At 36.3% G+C, this 20,221-nt stretch overlaps 1 protein-coding gene across 9 annotated transcripts in view; it reads right to left on the reverse strand.

Annotated features, from left to right (window-relative positions):
• The window catches only part of TBC1D5 (TBC1 domain family member 5), a 560,456-nt gene that overhangs the window by 233,788 nt on the left and 306,447 nt on the right, over positions 1–20,221 (reverse strand). For all 9 annotated transcript variants that reach the window (XM_048215962.2, XM_048215961.2, XM_044383370.3 and 6 more), the window contains 4 exons: positions 7,919–8,027; positions 6,365–6,454; positions 6,187–6,261; positions 4,990–5,057 (listed from right to left, as the gene is read on the reverse strand). In XM_048215962.2, the coding sequence (XP_048071919.1) occupies positions 4,990–5,057; positions 6,187–6,261; positions 6,365–6,454; positions 7,919–8,027 (342 nt within the window). The remainder of the gene's footprint in view (positions 1–4,989; positions 5,058–6,186; positions 6,262–6,364; positions 6,455–7,918; positions 8,028–20,221) is intronic.

Genomic DNA, 20,221 nt, shown 5'->3' on the forward strand with positions numbered 1-20,221 from the left:
ACCACACAAGCAAAAAGTGAGTGAAGTGAAATATTTAAGGTACTGACAGAGGGAAAAGACCAACCTAGAATTTTGTATCCTGTGAAATTATCCTTTAAAAGTAAAGGAAAAATAGACTTTCTCAGACAAAAGTTGAGGGAATCTGTTGTCAGTAGACGTGTCTCACAAGAAGTGATTTAAAAGAAAAAGGAAGAACATAAGAGGGAATAAGTGAAGTAAAATAAAACCTTTTATTTTTCTCATCGTCAATTGATACCAGTTGTTTAAAATACTAACAATGTATTCACTACATATGCTTATATGTGTGTATATATGCAAATACACATAGGTGTACATATGCTCATACATAAGTGAAATGAGTAACAGCAATGACACAAAGGATGGGAGGAAGGAATTAGGATGACTTTGTTATCATAAAGTACTCACACTATCAGTGACGCGGCATAGTGTTATTTCAAATTGGATTTGGATTACCTAAAATGCACATTGTACAATTCAAGACAACCACCAAAAAAAGTAAAAGAAGCATAACTGGTATGCTGAGAAAGTAAAGAAAATGAAATAATATAAAATGCTCAATTAAAACTACAAAAAGATGAAAAAGGGTGGAAGACAATAATAGAAACAAAGAACAAGTTAACAAATAGAAAAGAGTAGCAAATATGAGAGATAATAATCCAACTGTATCAATAATCATTTTAAGTGTCAATGGTCTAAATGCACCAACTAAAAGACAGAGATTGTCAGACTGGATCAAAAACAACCCAACTATATGTTACTTACAAGGAACCCACTTTAAATACAAATACACATTTAGATAACAAGTAAATGAATGGACAAAAATACACCAGGCTAACACTAATTAAAAGATTTTTTTTAAAAAGGGCATTACAGAATGATAAAGGGGTCGATTCTCCAAGAAGACATATCAATTCTTAACATATATGCACCTAACAACAGAGCATCAAACTGTGTGAAGCAAAACTAATAAAATTGCAAAGAGAACTTTTAAAATCTACTATCATGGTTGGCAAGTTCAATAACCGTCTATCAGAAATGGACAGATCTGGCAGGCAGAAAATAAGAAGGATACAGGTGAACTCAACATCACCAATCTACTGAATATATTGAGATCTATGTACTTCTTCAACCAACAACAGCAGAATACACATTCTTCTCAAGCTCACATGGAAGATTCACCAAGATATACCACATTCTGGACCCCAAAACACACCTAAACTAATTTGGCAGATGAGAAATCATGCTCTCAGACTGCAGTGGAGTTAAACAAGACATCAGTAAGAGAAAGAGAGCTGGAAAACTCTAAAAGGGAACCATGTGTGTGTTAGGGGGTCTGGGTAAGTCCATTCTTCTGCAGAACACAGAGAGTCAGAGAAGGCTTAAGATTAGGCAAGTAGCATGACTACATGTGTTTTCTGAAAATAAGGCTGTAACACATGGATTCGACTGAAGGAGAAAGAGAACAATTGAACAAGTGAGAGACTCTAGATAGGAGGTAAAAAGAAAAAAAAAGGACCTAAAACAGGCAGTAAAAATGGAAGAGAACTGACGAATGTGAGAAAACTACATATAATGACCTCTCAGTATTTAAAAATAGAAAATGCATATCCTCAACTTATCTACTCCTAACTATCTCTATTACTACATCTTTCATCTAAGTTACTAACATTACTTAATGTGGAATCATACCACAAGACTCCTAGTTACCTTCCCAGATTCCATCTTCACTCTACCCACCCCACTGCACAGCAGCCAGAATGAGCTTTTAAGGTATCGCACCCCTGCTCAGTTTCCCCCAGTGGCTTCCCATTGCAACTGGAATAAAACCCTAACTCTCTACTTTGGCCTACAGCACCGCTTGTCTGGCATCTGCTCTTTCCCAAATTTCCCTACTTAAATCACTTACCTCCCACCTTACCTGCCCCACTTCAGTTTCTCAAAACACTGAGTTTATTTCCACTGAGAGACTTTGCACTAGCTGTTCCCTCTGCCTGGAATGTTCTTTCAGATCTTCACATGGCTGGCTTTTTAAAACTTTTCACATCTCAGCTCAAATGTCATCTTGACCGAGATGGTCTTTTCTAATCACTGTTGCTAAAGCTGCCATCCCTCTATCCCATCACCCTGCTCTGTTTCTTCACAGCAATTATCATCCTTTACAATTATCCTCTTTATCTATACATGCTGACTGCCTCACTCCCCACCCCCACCCCCAACACTAAAACGTATATCCCATGAAAGCAGGACTTTGTCTTATTCACCACTCTGTTCCCGAAATGCAAAGGATGAGGCTGGAACATAGCAGACACTCAGTAAATGTACAGTAAAAAACAAAATTCTTATCACAGATGCTAGTAAATGAGTAACACTGTATAATATTCATTGAGCTGTATTTCTTCTTTTCTTCTCCTATTGCATCATGAGCTGCCTTACAGACTGGACTGAAAACCATGGATTTTAGATAGTGTCGTGCATTAGAAAGAGAATGCATTACCTAAAGTAGTAAAATTATTCAAGCTATTCAGCTTTTATCATTAGGCAATTTGGTGGCTTAAAGGACAGTCTTACCTTACAAGCTAAGTTACCTGCCACAAGATTTATATAGAGATGGCAAGGAGACTTCCTCTAAATGTGGAGGAGAGCCACGGAAGAGCCTTCTGGGGAAGAAGATGCAACCTCCTTCGTCTATGCTATGAACTATAGGATCTCCTAACTGCCATCCCTGAATCTCAGGTTTGCCAACTGAATTCAAATGTACCAGTGGAGACAAATTATAAGAGAAAAAGTTAGCCATATATGTGTTATACACAACACAGGCACACACACATTTTAAATATATAAAAAATGCATAGAAAATATAAAACCAAATAGTTACAAGGATACACTTTTCAAGAAATAACACTTTCTCACACAGCAAAGCATAAATGTTTGCATTAAGTAACCAAAATAATCAATGGGTTCCCAATGCCACTTCCTATGAGGTCTGGCTGTCTGAGTTTTATTTTCCCCTTCTCTTGTTTGCTTTGTCTTTTAACCAATCTGTCCCACAGGGCCTCTGTGGGTGTGACTCCGCTCCAGTGTCATGGTGCCTCTATTTTCATTTGCTAACAGTAGAAAGATTGATCATAATTCTTCTTATTAGTCACTTTGAGCTGAAGCTCTCAAATTTTCTAAGATAACTGCCTAGCAAGCTTTTTAAAAAAAGGATGCCTTTACCATTTGGTTAGCAATTTATACCATGCATTTTGTTCTTAAGTGGCCTGTTTTACTGCCACTGATTATACAGTTACTTAAATGATTGGTGAGGAAATTCAGTTTTTTGTTTTTTCCAACAAATATTCGAGTGCCTCCTGTACACCAATACAATGGCATTTTACTTTCTGAAACTATATGCTAGAGGTCAAGCACTGCCACACTATTCCTCTGAGGGTAGTTGCCCTATAATTGGTTACTCTTGGGTTACCTAGATAGCTCAGCTCATCAAAATGATCCCATACCCCCCCCCACCTGCCACCACTGCCAGTAATGTGCAGTTCTGTTGTACTCTGAACACATGATTCCACTGTTTTCATTTTTATTTTTTAAAGTAAGGTGTGGGCCCAATGTGGGGCTTGAACTCACAACCCTAAAATCAAGAGTCACATGCTCTACCGACTGAGCCAGCCAGGCATCCCTCCACTGATTATCATTTTAAAATAGAAAATGTGATTTGTTCAATATGTAGTATAACCTTAATACCAGTCTATGTCATCTGCTTATTCAGTGTTTAGAACCTGGAGAGAGATGAATGTCAGAGAGCCAGACGCCTTGACCTTGTAACAAGGCCTAGACCTTGTAACACTGAACTAGTAGTGAAGCAGACAGGCGAAGCCACAGAACCTGGAAAAAGGTGGCACTAGGGATATCCATGACTCTGCAAATACATGGCCCATCCTAGATCCAATGATTAAATTTACTAACATTTATGTAACTGTTTACAACTTAAAGTGTTAACATATCTGGGGCACCTGGGTGGTACAGTCGGTTAAGAGTCGACTCTTGGTTTGGCTCAGGTCATGATGTAGGGCTGTGATCTCAGGGTCATGAGGTTAAGCTCCACGTTGAGCTCCATGCTCAGCATAAAGTCCACTTGAGATTCTCTCTCCCTCTCCTTCTGTCCCTCTCCCCTGCTCACATATGCTCATTCTCTCTCTCTTTCTCTAGGATGACTAAATCTTAAGAAAATAAAAGTAAACATATCTAAATACTACTGTTACAATGTACATTTATTAATCTACAGAAATCCTTTGAGGTTAACTATTATCCCCATTTTACAGAAAAGGGCACTGAAGAAAGCTGGTCGCTGAAAGTAAAATGCCTAAGATTATAGCATATGTTGCTAGAACTTATCCTAGTACCTTCCCACACAAATTCCATGTACTTCTCACTACATGACCCAGAACAATGAAGCCCAATATATAAAAGTCATGGATATTTGTGCTAAGGAAACAACTCTTTCACATGGTAAATACTAAGTAGACAGAGAGAAGAGGTTGTTTGCAAACCCGAATGACTTCAAGAGAGATAGAAATAAGGAGGGTAAAAATAATAGTTGTCATTTAAAAAGCAATTTGGTTAGAAAGGGATTCAAAGGTGTGAAGCAAGAGACAAATTTTTCTAGCAATACCAATATTATGACCACATAATATAACCCTATCAGAAGCACATGATTTCAAATCATTGTTGAAAATTGAAAAACAGATTAAATATTATTTTAAGATTATCAATCTCATAATTTATGTTGAAAAAGGGAAAACAGGAATCTATATTTTAAGAACAGAAAATAATCGTTACTATCAAAAATGGCCACAATAACTTTGTTACTAATACAAGGCAAATACTGCATTCAATTAAAACTCTATGGATTTTGTATTTTACTAAAATTACAAAGAGATAACACCAATTTGAATTACTGAAAGTTCTACATACGTTCTTTTGACATCTTGTTCAATCATTGATCGCAGTTCTTTATCTTGAAAAAATTTGTTCCAAAGACTCTGAAATAAGGAAAACAACCTATTTAAGTTAATCTTACATCTTTGCTTGACTTTTATGATCTCAATTTAATAATGTAAGTGATCAAATTTATCCTTCTCTGAGTTATCATTTCACATTGTGGAGAGGAAACCTGAAATTGGAATAATTTTTATTAAAAACTAGTTTAATATCAGAAACACATCCTTACACTAACATCAATTTTTCCAGTAATAATACTGTATACACATTAAATTTCTGTATTATCTGTGTAAAGTGAATGACAGTTTTGCTGCACTACACCCACTACTTCCCTTATAAACAACAAAAAGGTCTGCTTCAATTAGAGCGGGGCCATAGGCCAACTGGTCTCCACTTGAACCTGACCTCAACTCCCAATGCACCAAGAAAGACACATAATGTTTTCTGCAAAGCTTGGTTTTATGATCAAACAGAGTTTTAGATACCTTTTAAAATGTGGATTGAAGTTTTAAAATGTACTTACTATTCTGTGCTGCTATACTATAGACTATATCATAACAACTATGTGTATCAGGTAAAAAAAGAAATGCTAGTGTTATATATTAGCTGGAAAATAATTTCTGTTAAGAGGGAAACAGGAATTAGAGGAGCAACTGAAGAAGTTATACAATACCTCTAAAGTAGTAATTATTCTTAGTCTTTGCTGGAATAACAGTGGGGATAGGCAGATCTTTTTCATTATCTTTAAAAACTTCTTAATAGACTCACTCCAAATAGTCACTTTTCTTCTTGGAAGTTAGTCCCACCAAGTAAACACTTACCTATTTTTATCATAAAGGGAGGCTTTTCTAGCCTCCCCATTGCCCACTACAACCTTGATAAAATAGTTCTATCCTCCTATTTATGCTCTTCTATTTTACCCTGAGTTCTTACGGTCCCCTGGGACTTCTCCAGAGTGCCATTCCACAGAAATAGATCATAAACCTCCCACAACACAGGATGAATATAGCATGGAATAATTTCCATCAGGTTTTAGGTTGCATAATATATGGAGTTAAAAAAAATTAACTGGCATGAAATAACATTGCTTTCATGGTGATTGATAACCAGTCTCATAAGCATATTCTTATGGGCTAAAGAAACTGAGATCTGAATAAAGATGAACTTTACCCCTTCATCCTGTGAAAGGGGATTATTGATCATCAAATCTTGCTGGCCAACAACCTTCCTCGGGTTTGTGATGTGCTGGCAAGGAAAGAAAGAAAACACACACACACAAAGATCAGAGGTTACTGGACTTTTAAAGCATTCATGAGAAAGCAATTACATTAATTAAAGTACAACTTACTATTTCTTTAATGTTGCTATACCATGCTCTTAATTCTTTAATTCTACTTATCCACTGACTTTTATCTTGAGGAAGAACACAAAGAAATAGCTGTAAAGGAAAAAAAAAGGAAACTTTCGTAAAAATCCTAACAAGCAATAACACGTAAAACTATGCCAAACAGAATCACCTAAAACAGATATCCACATTGAATACTGCAGGAGATATTCATATTCATGGTATTTCATATTCATATAATTCCAGTTCCCAATAAATTATATTTTGGAATGTTTATATATATTTGGACAATTCAAAAAGTGAATAAAGGCCAAAGTATAAGATCCCAAAAGCTACACCACAAAGCTGAATTAAGCTCCCCTCCAGACTTGTATTAAAAATGAACAAGAATGCACTGAGGTTCAAGTATAATTCCCATTTTACAGTCTTATATTAATGGAGTATTGACAGACACAAAGTCCAATGATTAATTTCAAGGTTTAAGATCTGTCTTAAAACTGGCGGGTAAAGGACAGAGAGGAACAACCTGAGGACACGGCTCGAGAAGTGAAGTCATTCCTTTTACGGCAGAAATGTAATTTACAACTGGTAACTGGCTTATGAAAATAACAAGCATTCTTAAAAAGACAAATTTGATTTAATTTAGTTTAATACAACATTAAAATAAATCTGGATTTGAGTTTGTTTTTAGCAAACGAAGGATACTAAAAGTTAAACAACAAGGAATGGGGGGTGGGGCACAGATATCTGTATACAAATATTCTAGCAGCAGGTCTCCTGCCTTTACTGCCTGCATCTAAAAGAAGAAAAATGTATTTTAATTATTAAATCTAAATTATTAAATCTAAAACTAATACATATGTTTCTTACTGTCTTTACTTGCACAGACTCTGTATGCTCAATTTATGCAGATAAAACCTAAAAAACTTTCAATAGAAGTCATTTCAGAAATATCTAAACCTCAATTAATTCACTTTGAGAGAACAAAAAGGGACAATATTTCCAGGCAATTAAAAAAGATAACTGTAGATTATTACTAGTTTTGGTAATCAATGGCCCTTTCTCTTAGGAGACTGACCTAATTTTCTTCCACTTCTCTTCCCTGCTGCCCTTCACTTTATGCTTCCAGTTAAAAAAAAAAAAAAATGAAAAATCTTTTCCATCTGCTGTTTCTGAAGCAAGAACGGGGTGACTAAACGGCTGCACTTGATACAGTGGGCTGCTGGAAGTAAATCCTCCTCCGCTCTGCAGGGCTTCGAGGATTCCTGCAGAAGCCTCTGGGGGATGTAAAGGTGTTGCTTTGAATTCTGCTCCATCAAGTGCGATGAAAGAACAGCTATTTCAAATGACTCCTTTACCATCACCAGTTCCTCGGGACGAAGGTGGTTCAACCTTATTAGTAAATGTCCTATGAAAGATAAACTTGGATGGCCAAAAAATCGAGAGTGAAGTCTCCTGGAAAATTCAGTGATCCCCTGCATGGGTAATCTCCCAGGGCATCAGGTAATGTGTTGATATACTGCAACCACAAACTGTAAATAAATATTTTCTTCTTACCTTCCAGCAAATGCTGCGGAACCTGCTGCTTCTCAGCTGCCCATTAATCCCCTTCTGCCTTATTGTTGCCAAGTAATTGTTGTTTACAAATAGTTCTTCCCATTCTTTCCTATATGCAAGAAACCAAAGCGTAGGCATCCTTTTGTTAAAATTCTCTGCTTGGAGAGGAGTGCTACAGGAAATTAATTTTAAATAAGTCTAAGAAATGCAACTTTTAAAACGTATATATTTAGTTGTGTACTGTTTCTGAACGCATGGCTGTCTTTTTGGACACAGTTCTTCTGTAGATTTAATGAATATGTAGATCGCTATAATTATGCCAGCTACTGAAATTCATAATGTCTATGGAGGCTATTCCATTTCCTCTAAAATGTTGGTAGTGCAGTTCAGTGAAACAAGAAAAAAATGAATATTAATATAAATATATGACTGCTTTAGCCATTGACAAAGACAAACCTGCTCCAAAAATACACAACAAAAAGGGTACCGTTGATTATATTGGCTTCTCACATGAAATATCTGTAAAATGAACCCATTTCTCTTTAGTGTCAGGCTGGGGAGATAAATATAATAGAAGACTACTTTCTTTAACTTTTAGTGCTATTTACTATTGAAATCTCTGCAACTTCTTTCTACATGATCAGTTTTAAAATTTTAACAGGTGCAGGCAAATTTGAAAAAAAACATCAAAAAATTAAAAAGCCTCACTGTAAAAACTGTTAAAGGCAAGCTTGAGTACCTTGCAGTACCTATGGCTGAGTAGATAAACAACTGAAATATGCCTCCCAGGCACGCAGACACCAGGGGCCTAACACCTGTGCCTCATTAATATACAAGTAAATCTGCTCTACTGGGAAACAATTGGAAATTAATTGTCCCAAACCATTTACTGAGTTTGAATAAAGGAAGTAGACCTATATTCCCTTCATCTTGTACCAAACTAAACATCAAGAATCATTTGTCAACAGTAGAGGCTACTGAGCACAGCTTTATGAAATTTCTCTCAGATTTCATAATGCCACAATAAACTTATAATTTGAAACTTATCATCAAGGCTGAAACCCCGGCAATCTCTTCAGAGAGACTTCCTCAAAAGAAAACCTTTAAAACCCCCAACCGTCCTCCAATAGATACACGCAGTTGTCACTGGCGGGACCTGACTCATTCTGAGAAAGGACAGCCTCGCGCACTGTGGTCTCTTAGAGCCAGTACTGCAACCAACTGTACGCCTACAACTAAAACACCTGACTGTGAGTATCTTCTCCACAGAGTTTTCCAGAAGAGTGACCCAGGCAATGGCACATTCCTCACTGCCACAAGCAGGAGAACTTCCAGCTCGGCCCTGCAGCATGGATCCCGAAGCCTTCTGCCAGGAGGGGCTAGCGGCTAAGTATGCCAAATGAGAGAAGCACTCCAGCTCCATACAGAAGAAAGACACTCCTACCACCACTCCACGAAAATTTCTTACTCCCAACACTCCACTCATAAGAGAAAATAATACTTCATTTTTATTTTAATTTGCATTTGTATTATTAGTGAAAGTGAAAATTTTTCATGCTTTTGAGTCATTTTATTACTTCTTTTTAAAAACGTCCTTTCTTGTCCTTTGTCTGTTTTAAGAACCATAGGATAGTGGTTAAAAGAATGGACAGCAGAACCACACTCCTGTGATAAAAAGACAGCCATGCCTTCACAGAAACAGTACACAATTTACTAGCTACTTACTAGCAGTGCGAGCATGGGCAAGTTACTTAACGTCCCTGTGCCTCTGTTTCCTCATCTGTAAAATGAAATAATATCATCTACCTCAAAGAATTATTGTGAGGATTAAAATACATGACAAGCCCTCAGAAGCATGTCTAGTATATCAGAACATTTTTAAAAATTAGTATTATTGTTAATACTAATTATAATATTGTTTTTATTTTAGTGTGCCTTATTATTGGCCCAAAGGAGGAGTTTTTCATACATTAAAAACATCACACCTTTGTCTGCAACACACATATACTTTTTAACCCAATACCTTGGTTTTCAACATAGTGAAGCTTTTTAATTTGTGTATAAATTTAAATCTAACATTATTTTCTCCTGATGCTCTTTCCACTGTTTTCATGCTTAAGTAATTCTTAGCCTCTCCAAGCTCAAAGAAATGTTTTTTTAATCACATTAGTCCATTTGTATTACCCATATTTTAAATACATTATCCATTTCCCAACAATCTCACATATATTATCCACATCTCATATTCAGGTTTTGTTTTTATCCAGTTTTAGCAGTACTCAAAGATGAGATAAGCAATGAGTACATCTCAGAAAATGTTAAGCATGTCTAAATAGCTTGTGGTCTGCAAGCAAAAACTGCAGATTTTAAATGGATTCTGAACCCAAAAAGAATCAAAATTTGTGCAAGACCGTGCAGTTCCATGGCCTGAAATCACCGATACGTTCCAGATAAGAGAGGAAAGTGTGAGGCAACAACTCCCCCAGCTTCTTCCAAAATCAGCTCCTATTCACAGGGACCAGGACAGTGTGAAGGTAGACACAGCTGGTGGCTAGATTCACTGCTATCTTGTCAAGTTACGCAGCCTTTTAAGGTCAAGTTACATACTACTTATGTAATGAAGGATAATTATTTGTTAGCTTAAATAAGACCCTGGGCCTTGATTACAGTGTCAGTAGAAAGAACAGGAGACTGGGGCATGTGAAATGGAAACATTATCTTTGGAATTCACAATCATCTCAATTTATTCAGGGTACTTAGAGTTCCAATTAAGGTTTAACGCCTTAAACTGATGAAGAGCCCTAACAACAGAGGAACACGAAGGCCACGGATACTTCATTGTCTTGCTCTTCTATGGTATCGTGTTTCATTAATGAACAGTGATACGGAGTAAACACAAATGACAGTGCCTACTATGTGCTTCGCACTAGAGATGTTAGAGAAAGCATGAAGTTAAGGAGGTAGATCGATCTGTAAACCAACAATAATCTGGTGAAGGCGAAGCACTCTGGCAGTATAGAGAAGGGAGAACTAGTTTTATACCTAAAAATTATAACTGAGTGTAGAAAATAATAGCAGCCCAACAGGCAGTCAAATGCCACCCCGAGAGCTGGGCTGTCAGAGCTTCAACAGCCTACAGAGGATAAAATGTTGAACAGTTAACCCCCAGAGGAGGAGCTAAACCAAAATAAAAGTTTTTTACAATCATAAATACAAATGGGGACCTACTTCTTAATCAGATCAGGATATGGGCAAAGAATACTAAGTTACTGACAAGTCAGGGGTGGAATTTTTCAGCTTAACAAAAATAAAGGAAAGGTTGTTCCTAAACTTTGTCTTATATTTTAAAAAAAAGTAAATAGTGTGCCTGTAACAGGCCAAATCTGACAATGAGGCTATTAAAATGCTAAAAAAAAAATCCATCTATATTTAAAAATACAATATTTTAAGTAAATCACTTTTAACTTTTAACCTTTATAACAACTCTCCTAGGATGTGTAATTTTAACCCCTCTTTATCAGTGAGGAAACTAAGACTCAGAAAAATTGAATAAGAGAAGAAAAAAAAAGAGAATTAGGAAAAGCATCTTCCTGGAAGCAATACTAAAAGGGAAACACCATACTGCAGACATCAAAGGACAAAAATGGCCTCTGACAACAAGGCAAGACAAGAACATGACCTTATATTTTCTTCCTCAGATTTCTAGTTTTTGAACATCAAGTCCATGGGTACAGAGATAAGTTTTCACCAGTTGGACTGAGAAAGTAAGTCAACGGCTGCTGTGAGTGGTTAAAAAACAACCTGTGGTATTTAGGTGTGCAAACGCCTCAAATGGAACAGATTAGAGACACTTGGGCCTTAAGGACTCTCACGACAAAGCACTAGTGCCATCTAGTGGCAACCACTATGCCTTGCAGGCACTGGGTCCCTAAAAACAACCACCATCTACGCAGGGAACAGCAGAGAAACTGGTTTACTTTTTGGGCCAGTGTTAATGGATTGGTAGTGGCTGCCTTGGAAGCACTGTGTGAAAAAGGATTCTGAGGCTACCATGTGCTCCTCAGGAAAGAACACTGTGACTGATCAAAAATGCTGACCACGAGTGTTGCAGTTATTTCTCAGTAAATGCAATGAACTTTAGCAGCAGCAGTTGAGCTCTCCCCTCCAAAGATACCTATTTAGGTAGCTAATCCACTTGGTAATGTTTTTGTTTTTTGAGGTTTTTTCTTTTTTTTTTTGACATGGCAATCAACTAGAATACACAGTGAATACAGCTGATGATCATAAGATCTGTATTTCTAATTATACATTTTAATGTAGTATTTCCTAAGATACACCCATAAAATTGGTATAAAACTAGTTAGCACCTTCTAAATGTAATTGTTTAAATACTTCTGTAACCTAAATAATGCATAAATTACTTGATTATGTGGCAGTTCTGGACTAGAAAATTTCTGAATTATTCCAAATGATGACACACTAGAGAAAACAATTTTATACCACGTATTTTATAGGATGGTTTTTACCCCATTTTCGGGCAGGCAGCAATGTGCTTATGGGGCTAACTGCAGAAACCCAAACAACTATAATTATTGAAAACAATTCAGAAACTACACACAGTCTAGTACTCAGGATCTCCAATACTTGGTTAAGAGAAGCTACTCTGGTTTTCACTGATAAAGAATGAGGGGAATGGAGAATGGACTGTCACCAGGGGGAAGTTCAACAGGTCACAGAGAATGAAGATCAAAGAGGGAGGTATGGTAAGGGGGTGCTATAGTGAAGGAGCTCTACAGAAATGATCCCGTAGTTTACAAGGTCAGCTAGCCCTTGATCATCTCGTTTTTTTGAGATCTGACTAGAAATAGTAGCACTAAAGGCCAGGATGCCTTTAGTGATCTTTAGGCAAAATAAGATCAGAGTTAGATGTGTAGAATATTCGAAGGTGAGAAAGCACAAAGTAAGAAAATTTAATCTGATGCAAAAAGGTTTATACAATTTTATGATCCTGAAACACATGCCAATATTTAGAAAAGAATTGCCACATTAGTGACCATAACTGCTTTACCAAATATATAGGTAAAAGGACACAATACATTTTAAATTTGTATAGAAATGTATTAGTGAAAGATTTCTACTAATGAAAGGACTGTACCATAAATACAATATTCCAAGTAAAAGAGTACATACTTTAATGCCATCTTAAAGGAACGATTTAAAAAATGCTATTCAAATAGAACAAGGAACATCTAACTTAAATCAATGGAAATATGAGAAGTGTAAATTAGGTATGTCAGCATCAGACTGTAAAGTGTGGCACCAGACATGGGTAAGCTACAACACTAGGACTGCAGGTGCCAAGATCAACCAGATAAACACTGATGTTATCTATAATTACCTCATTTTTAGCTTAAATCACAGGTAATGAGGGAACTCAGAGACTCTAAAAGGCAATTAGAAACTGTACTGGCTTTTTTGCTTCCTGTATCAGGAATTTTTAAAAACTTACTTTTATTTAAAGCTTTTTTTCCCCTCCATAATGAAACATCAGGGCATATATCACTTATACATATATAAATAAATATAAAAACAGAATGCACAATTACTTACAAGCTTAAAATGGCTTTCTATGTCTAGGTGAAATATATTCTCATCTGATGAGGCTCCATTGAAACAAAGGCAACAAACAGTTCACCGTGTGGAGGTTTGTTAAAATTAATTTATGGGGATGTTTTGATTTGGGTTTGGATTTAACTCTGAATTGAAAAATTCTGAATTTCTACCTCAATGTCCACAAGGACACGAAGCACTGAGTTAGCAACAGTTTTGGACTATCAGGTATAATATTCTTTAAAAAAAAAATACATGTATCATTCTCTTCATAATATAATGTTTAAGAGCTTCCAAATTCAAGGTCATATTAAGTAGGTCAAGTCAAAAAACATGCCTTTAGAAAAGGAATCAAAAAAAGCTGTATCACAAGGCTATAAAAAATTAAGTACACAATAAACGTCATTATACTACTAATCAAAGGTTCAGCATTTAGAAATGAGGTGAGAAAGGATCCTGTACCAAACTATCTCTGTGAAGTCGTCTAAATGAATATATTTGATATTCCATAGTTAACTGATGTTTCTTACAGAATTAATTCTTTGAGACACCTTCCTGCAGACCTCCCCCACCTTCTTCACATCCCCACTGCACTACATTTACCTTGCTCTTTGTGAAACTAGCAAGGACTTGATATCTAACTTTCTATATGATAAAGAATTTGCCATAGTCTATAACGTAAACGATACTATGAAGTAAATGCTTACAGAATTGAGAACAAATTATTCTGCAGTAATTTGGAAACAGACATTTATTTAGCAAAATCTGATGTCCTAATTGAAAGCCAATCCAATCTCATAAAACATGTTTTTCAAGACTGGGTTGACTTATAGGGTATTACACACATAGAAATACATACATGCTTCAAATAATACTTTAAAGATCTAAATGGATTGTAACTGAATCCATCATTCATTTGATAATTTGTAGATCAGCACTACCCAACAGAACTTTCTGAGATAACAGAAATGTTCTATATCTGACTGTTCAATATGGTAATCATTAATCACATGTGGCTACACATTAATCACATGTGTGCAACTGGCTAGTGCAACTGAAGAACTACATATTTTAATTAATTTAAACCTAAATTTTCATAGACTCATGTCACTAATTGTTCCTATATTGAACACCAAAACTCCAAGTGCTTTAAGGATAATAAACCATTCATAGATACATTCGATTTTTAAAGTAAGAACTATAAAAAAGCTTCAAGAGATATAAATATATACATGATATCACATATAGTGTTACTGGGGAAAGAAGACAGATACACTTTAAAAGTTAAACAGTACAGCTAGTTCAAAAATCAAGATAGTTCCATAAGAGATGTAACACAGTATGTAATTAATTCTAAATGAATGGTGCTACCAATAAGATCATATACAGATATAATAGATATTTTTTTTTTATCTCTATCTGGTTGCCTTTCCCTGTCCAGGTTTCTCTGTCTCTACCACCACCCTCTGCCGCTTGCTTCCTCCCACCTCCCTCTTACACATAAAAGTTAGGGAAGCAAATCTTTAGTGAAGAAGTGATGCATCTGTAAGTACCAAAACTAATAAATGCTGGCAAGAACCAGACCCAAGATCTGAATCATGAACCTGATATAACCATAGTCAGTATTAGATTGGTTCAAAGATCCAGGATATGAAAATTTAAGATGAAGATAAATGGGTCATGTGATAAATTTTAAGTCAATATGGACATTATGTACTTTATAATTTGTTTGGATTAATGTACCTGAGAAAATAGTTTCACATGTGCCTCTGAAAATGTAAGGAAATATCCTCATCCAAGGGCCACCAGAAAATCTCATTCATTTATACTTTAAAAGAAAAAAACTCAATACTATAAAAAAAAAATCCCATAATTGAATACCTCATATACCCAGCATTAACGAAAGACCAATGTATGCCACATAAGTGATTTTTTTTGCAACACAGAAATGTTGAAAGTATCAAAATTTACTAAGCCTTAAAGAATTTTTGTTCAGATGTGGTATACATTTGGAAAATGTATGGCGATTTGCCCCTCCATTAAATAACTCCAAACTGCTTTGCTTTTGGAGTTTTCCATTCTGTTTTTAGTGGCATTTTTCTCAAGACTATCATTATCAGGCTACTGGCTACCAATCTGTATAATGATTATACATTAGCTTTTAAAAATCCTAAATCTACACCCCTCTGTCATTTGCTCAGCGTGTCTTTTTTAAAATAAAGACAACAAACTAGACTTTAAGCTGTCATATATTCTAGCCTATTTCAACATCATGAGTTATCAGAATCTTTTCTAATTTAAGAAAAATGTGAAATAAGACTGTGGGAATAAGGACTGGAAGGGCTCTCCTGTGCCTAAACATATTTTAATAAGCAAACATTTTGCCTGTTCTAATATTTTCCTCCTATTTCTAAGTTTCTGGTTATATTCTAGCTGGTTGAAGCTGTTAGAAATTTGCCCTGTAGGGGCGCCTGGGTAGCGCAGTCGTTAAGCGTCTGCCTTCAGCTCAGGGCGTGGTCCCGGCGTTCGCGGATCGAGTCCCGCATCGGGCTCCTCCGCTGGGAGCCTGCTTCTTCCTCTCCCACTCCCCTGCTGTGTTCCCTCTCTCGCTGGCTGTCTCTATCTCTGTCAAATAAATAAATAAAATCTTAAAAAAAAAAAAAAAAAAAAAAGAAATTTGCCCTGTAAATAACTGACATGTCACTGTATATCCAAACGTCAGCAGCCAATTCCATTACCCCCACGGCCTCAGTCCTTCAGTGTGGCCAAGAAAAGAATTCAGAGCCAAATTCTTAAGCAAGCCTTTACTAGCAGTTAAAGCGAAAGTAGCCTCTTCAGGTGGGAGAGGGGGCAGGCACAGAGGTGGCCACTTCATCAGGGTTCAGGTCTTCTTTCGTCTTTCCTTTTTATGTTTGTATAGGTTATGGGTCATAGCTAGGGCGGTCTCTGACTAAGGCTGCTTCCAATCATCTAAGGGACTCCTCCTACCAGTGGGGGGAATGGGGGTGGGGCAGTGGGGTTTGGCCCTATATGGTCCTTGCTGGAATTGTCATGGCGGCCTTCTCCCTGCAGGGAGGGGATCAAAACCACAATGTACATGTATCATAATGAAGCTATATGTTACTGTTCGCTGGAGTCATAGGGGAGAATGCATGTGTATTCCCTCCAGGGTCTTTAACTGCCTGTTCTATATCAAAGAAAAAAAGGAAAAATCCCTTTTCTGAATACTGGATATAGGGGGTAGGGGATAAGGGTTGGGAGAAGACACTAAAATGAAGGAATCAGAGTGTGGAGACCTAATTTGAGTCTGCACTGTGTTTCCTATGTAGGCTAGAACACCAGTGGGAGTAATATTCTTATTACTGATTTTTTTTAAAACAGTTGTTCTGCATCACAGTGGAAGATGAACCATTTTCTCATGACCTCCTTGTCCAAATTAAAATATGTTTCATAAAAGTTCTGTCTTAGGCAGAAGTATTCTCCACTGATGAAATTTTATGTTATCTGAAAGTTCATTTACTTCAAGAGAACTCAAATCTAGTCCCGACTCTACAAAAGGCCTTTTTATAAAAAAAAAAAAAATTCTGTTATCCATATGCTCAATAATCCAGATAGTCCCAAATGGATGCCACAAAAATTTTAATTATATGACCACAGATATCCTTATATGAACCAAAGAGATGTTTCCATAAAGCTGTCACATGGACTGCTACTATAAAATTGAAAACTAGCACAAGAAAATTCTCATTTTTCTACAGAGCTTTTTAAAATATTACGATTAGGAATGGCACCTAGACATATAGAGGCAGGAAAATGGGGTTCCTTCTCTAGGACCCATCAAGAGTCCAGAGGACAGTGGGAAAAACAGGGATGGGAGCAGTGTTAAAAACACCAATCAGACCACTCTGGCTTTATTTATTCCACTCCCTCAACCCTCTTCTAGATCTCTCGAGTAGAGGAAAAAAAAAAAAAAAAAGTCCCTGTTCAAACTACATAATCAGAATATTAGAAGAGAAGCAAGCTCTGGGTTTGGCCAGGTGGTCAGGTGGGATGGGGCAAGCAAACAAGAGTAGTTACTTAGGAGGTTATGAACTCATTACTGTGCACTGAACAAAATCCATATAACAAGAGGTCTGTGCCTGGTTCAATGACAGTAGAGCTCTGCTGCTCATGACAACTTTAAGATCTAGAAGCACATTAAAAAACTGGAATGAGAGTTAAGAGATAGTGTTCAACTACCCTGTTTTGCTTCAAATGGGTTCAGAGACTTGGGCTTGTCATCTGAATTACTTTTCTAATCTGAACAAATAGCTTGAAATTCAATCTTTGAAAATCCTTGAAATATGTCAACCAGCTAAACTACTATATCTATCTCAGAACATTGCATCTATAATCATGAAATGAAAACTATGTCCATATGTTCAGATGATACTAGGACTTCTTTTAAATTTCAAATATTCTCTCATTAGCAGACTATTTTTTATTCCATAGCTGCTTTATTGATTTTTCCCATATTTCTAAGCACATAATATTCATTCTCAATTGTATCATTATCAACTACTTCATATAATTTTGCGATTTAAAGATTTTCATTTTCAACTCCCAGTTAAATTTTTTGATCATGGATTTAAATATATCAAATACCTATACTAAAATCTAAAGCTTTAATACTATCAAAATACTAGTTCATGCAAAGTAACAATGTCAACAGAATGAAACAGATATATGTAAATACTCACATTGTAGGGGCCACTTTAGCTGTCTTCTGTAACTAAGGGCATAATTTTGTTACTAACAAATGTAAGGCTAACTATATCTAACCATTCTAACAGTGGCAAAAAAAAAAATGCATTGTTAGAGAGTAGAAAATGAAGACTATCTTTATTCATATTGTTCACCTCATAGAAAAGTCTCGTCCCTCTAGAATGTATAGCAGATATATCTTCCCTGTAACCACCTCTCCCCCAACCCCTCAATTTTAACTACTCCATCCGGTATTCCTCTAGTTCTTAGTAAAATGTCCCCATTATAACATTGGTTATCATCTACATTAGTTGCTTCCATGTCTGTCTCCCCTCCTAGATGATTAAGTGTTTTATTTGTCTTTGGGTCTTGGAGGTTTAGCACACTGGCTTGCCTATAATGAGTATACAATAAAGATTTGCAGAATGTTTGAAGATTTGTTAGCTCTCTTGAACCAAATATATATATATAACCAAATATATATAAAAACAAATATCACAAAAACACTTGTGAAAGCTCTGGATTAGAAAAAAAATTTTAAAAATAGGATTCCGGGGCACCTGGGTGGCTCAGCTGGTTAAGTGACATGCCCAGGTCATGATCCCAGGGTCCTGGGATCGAGCCCCACGTCGGGGGGAGCCTGCTTTTCCCTCTTCCTCTGTCTGCTACTCCGTGTGCTTGTGCGCTCTCCCTCTCTCTGTCAAATAAATAAATAAAATCTAAAAATAATAATAATAATAAATAGGATTACTAACCACTGCCACCTTTCCCCCAGAAGGCAAGGTAATCTGATACAGAAAATAGACAAATACTGAATATCAATCTCTATTAAAATATTCTGTGAAGGGGCGCCTGGGTGGCTCAGTCATTAAGCGTCTGCCTTTGGCTCAGGGCGTGATCCTGGCGTTCTGGGATCGAGCCCCACGTCAGGCTCCTCCACTGGGAGCCTGCTTCTTCCTCTCCCGTTCCCCCTGCTTGTGTTCCCTCTCTCGCTGGCTGTCTCTCTCTCTCTGTTGAATGAATAAATAAAATCTTAAAAAAAAAAAAATTCTGTGAAAATTCCACCTTTAAACTGTATCTTTGAGACTTACAAATTGTCAAATCAAAAATCAGTAATTAGGCCTTATGTAGAGCTAACTATATAACTATAAAGCACACCCATAAGTAAATAAATAAGCAAGGTATTTGTAAAATGTTTAAAAAGATTTGTAACTTTCCACTTTTAAACTATTCTTCTTTGTATTATTTTTTCAAATTATAGATCCAGTGACACACTTCAACATTACTGACCAAATATTTAATTGGCATTGTCTATTGCACTGCCCTAATTAAAAAGTGCAGCATGCTAATACGTACTACAAATGGTGATCCATGGGGCTGACACGGGTGCATTTCAACTGAGGATACCAGGAAAAAACAGAAGTGTGTCGAGGGGAAGGGACTCTCAGTGATGACTGACTCAGAGCAACTTATCCTCATATTTCAAATGTATGCCTGTCTTTTCAAAGATAAACATTTACACAGCCTTGGATGATTGGAGCTTGCAGCTGACTATGTAAATAAACAAATTTGAAAAAAATTTTTCCCCTAGAGCCTGCCTACAGATAATAAAAAGGGCTTGAAGGGGCTTCTGAAGCAAAGGAACTCAAACTAACATGTATGCTGAAGTCAGTTTGGGTTATGTTAATGTAACGCTGTAAATGCAAACAAGCCGGTTAATTAGTTAAATGGAAGGTAACATTTTCAGAGCCTTAAGTGATCAATAATTAGTTCAGACAGTTGAATATTACAGAAAAGCACAGAAATTTCCAGTTCCACTATCATAAAAAAATAATAAAGTCACTTCAAGAAGATGTATTCATCATTCAAGTGTGATTTTTTTCATCCCTTCTCTCAAATATGGCTTCATTATGGAGATATGAATTAAGGTATTATTCTGATTTTTGGTTT

The sequence above is a fragment of the Ursus arctos genome, unplaced genomic scaffold (assembly GCF_023065955.2).
Source record: "Ursus arctos isolate Adak ecotype North America unplaced genomic scaffold, UrsArc2.0 scaffold_20, whole genome shotgun sequence".
Lineage (NCBI taxonomy): Eukaryota > Metazoa > Chordata > Mammalia > Carnivora > Ursidae > Ursus > Ursus arctos.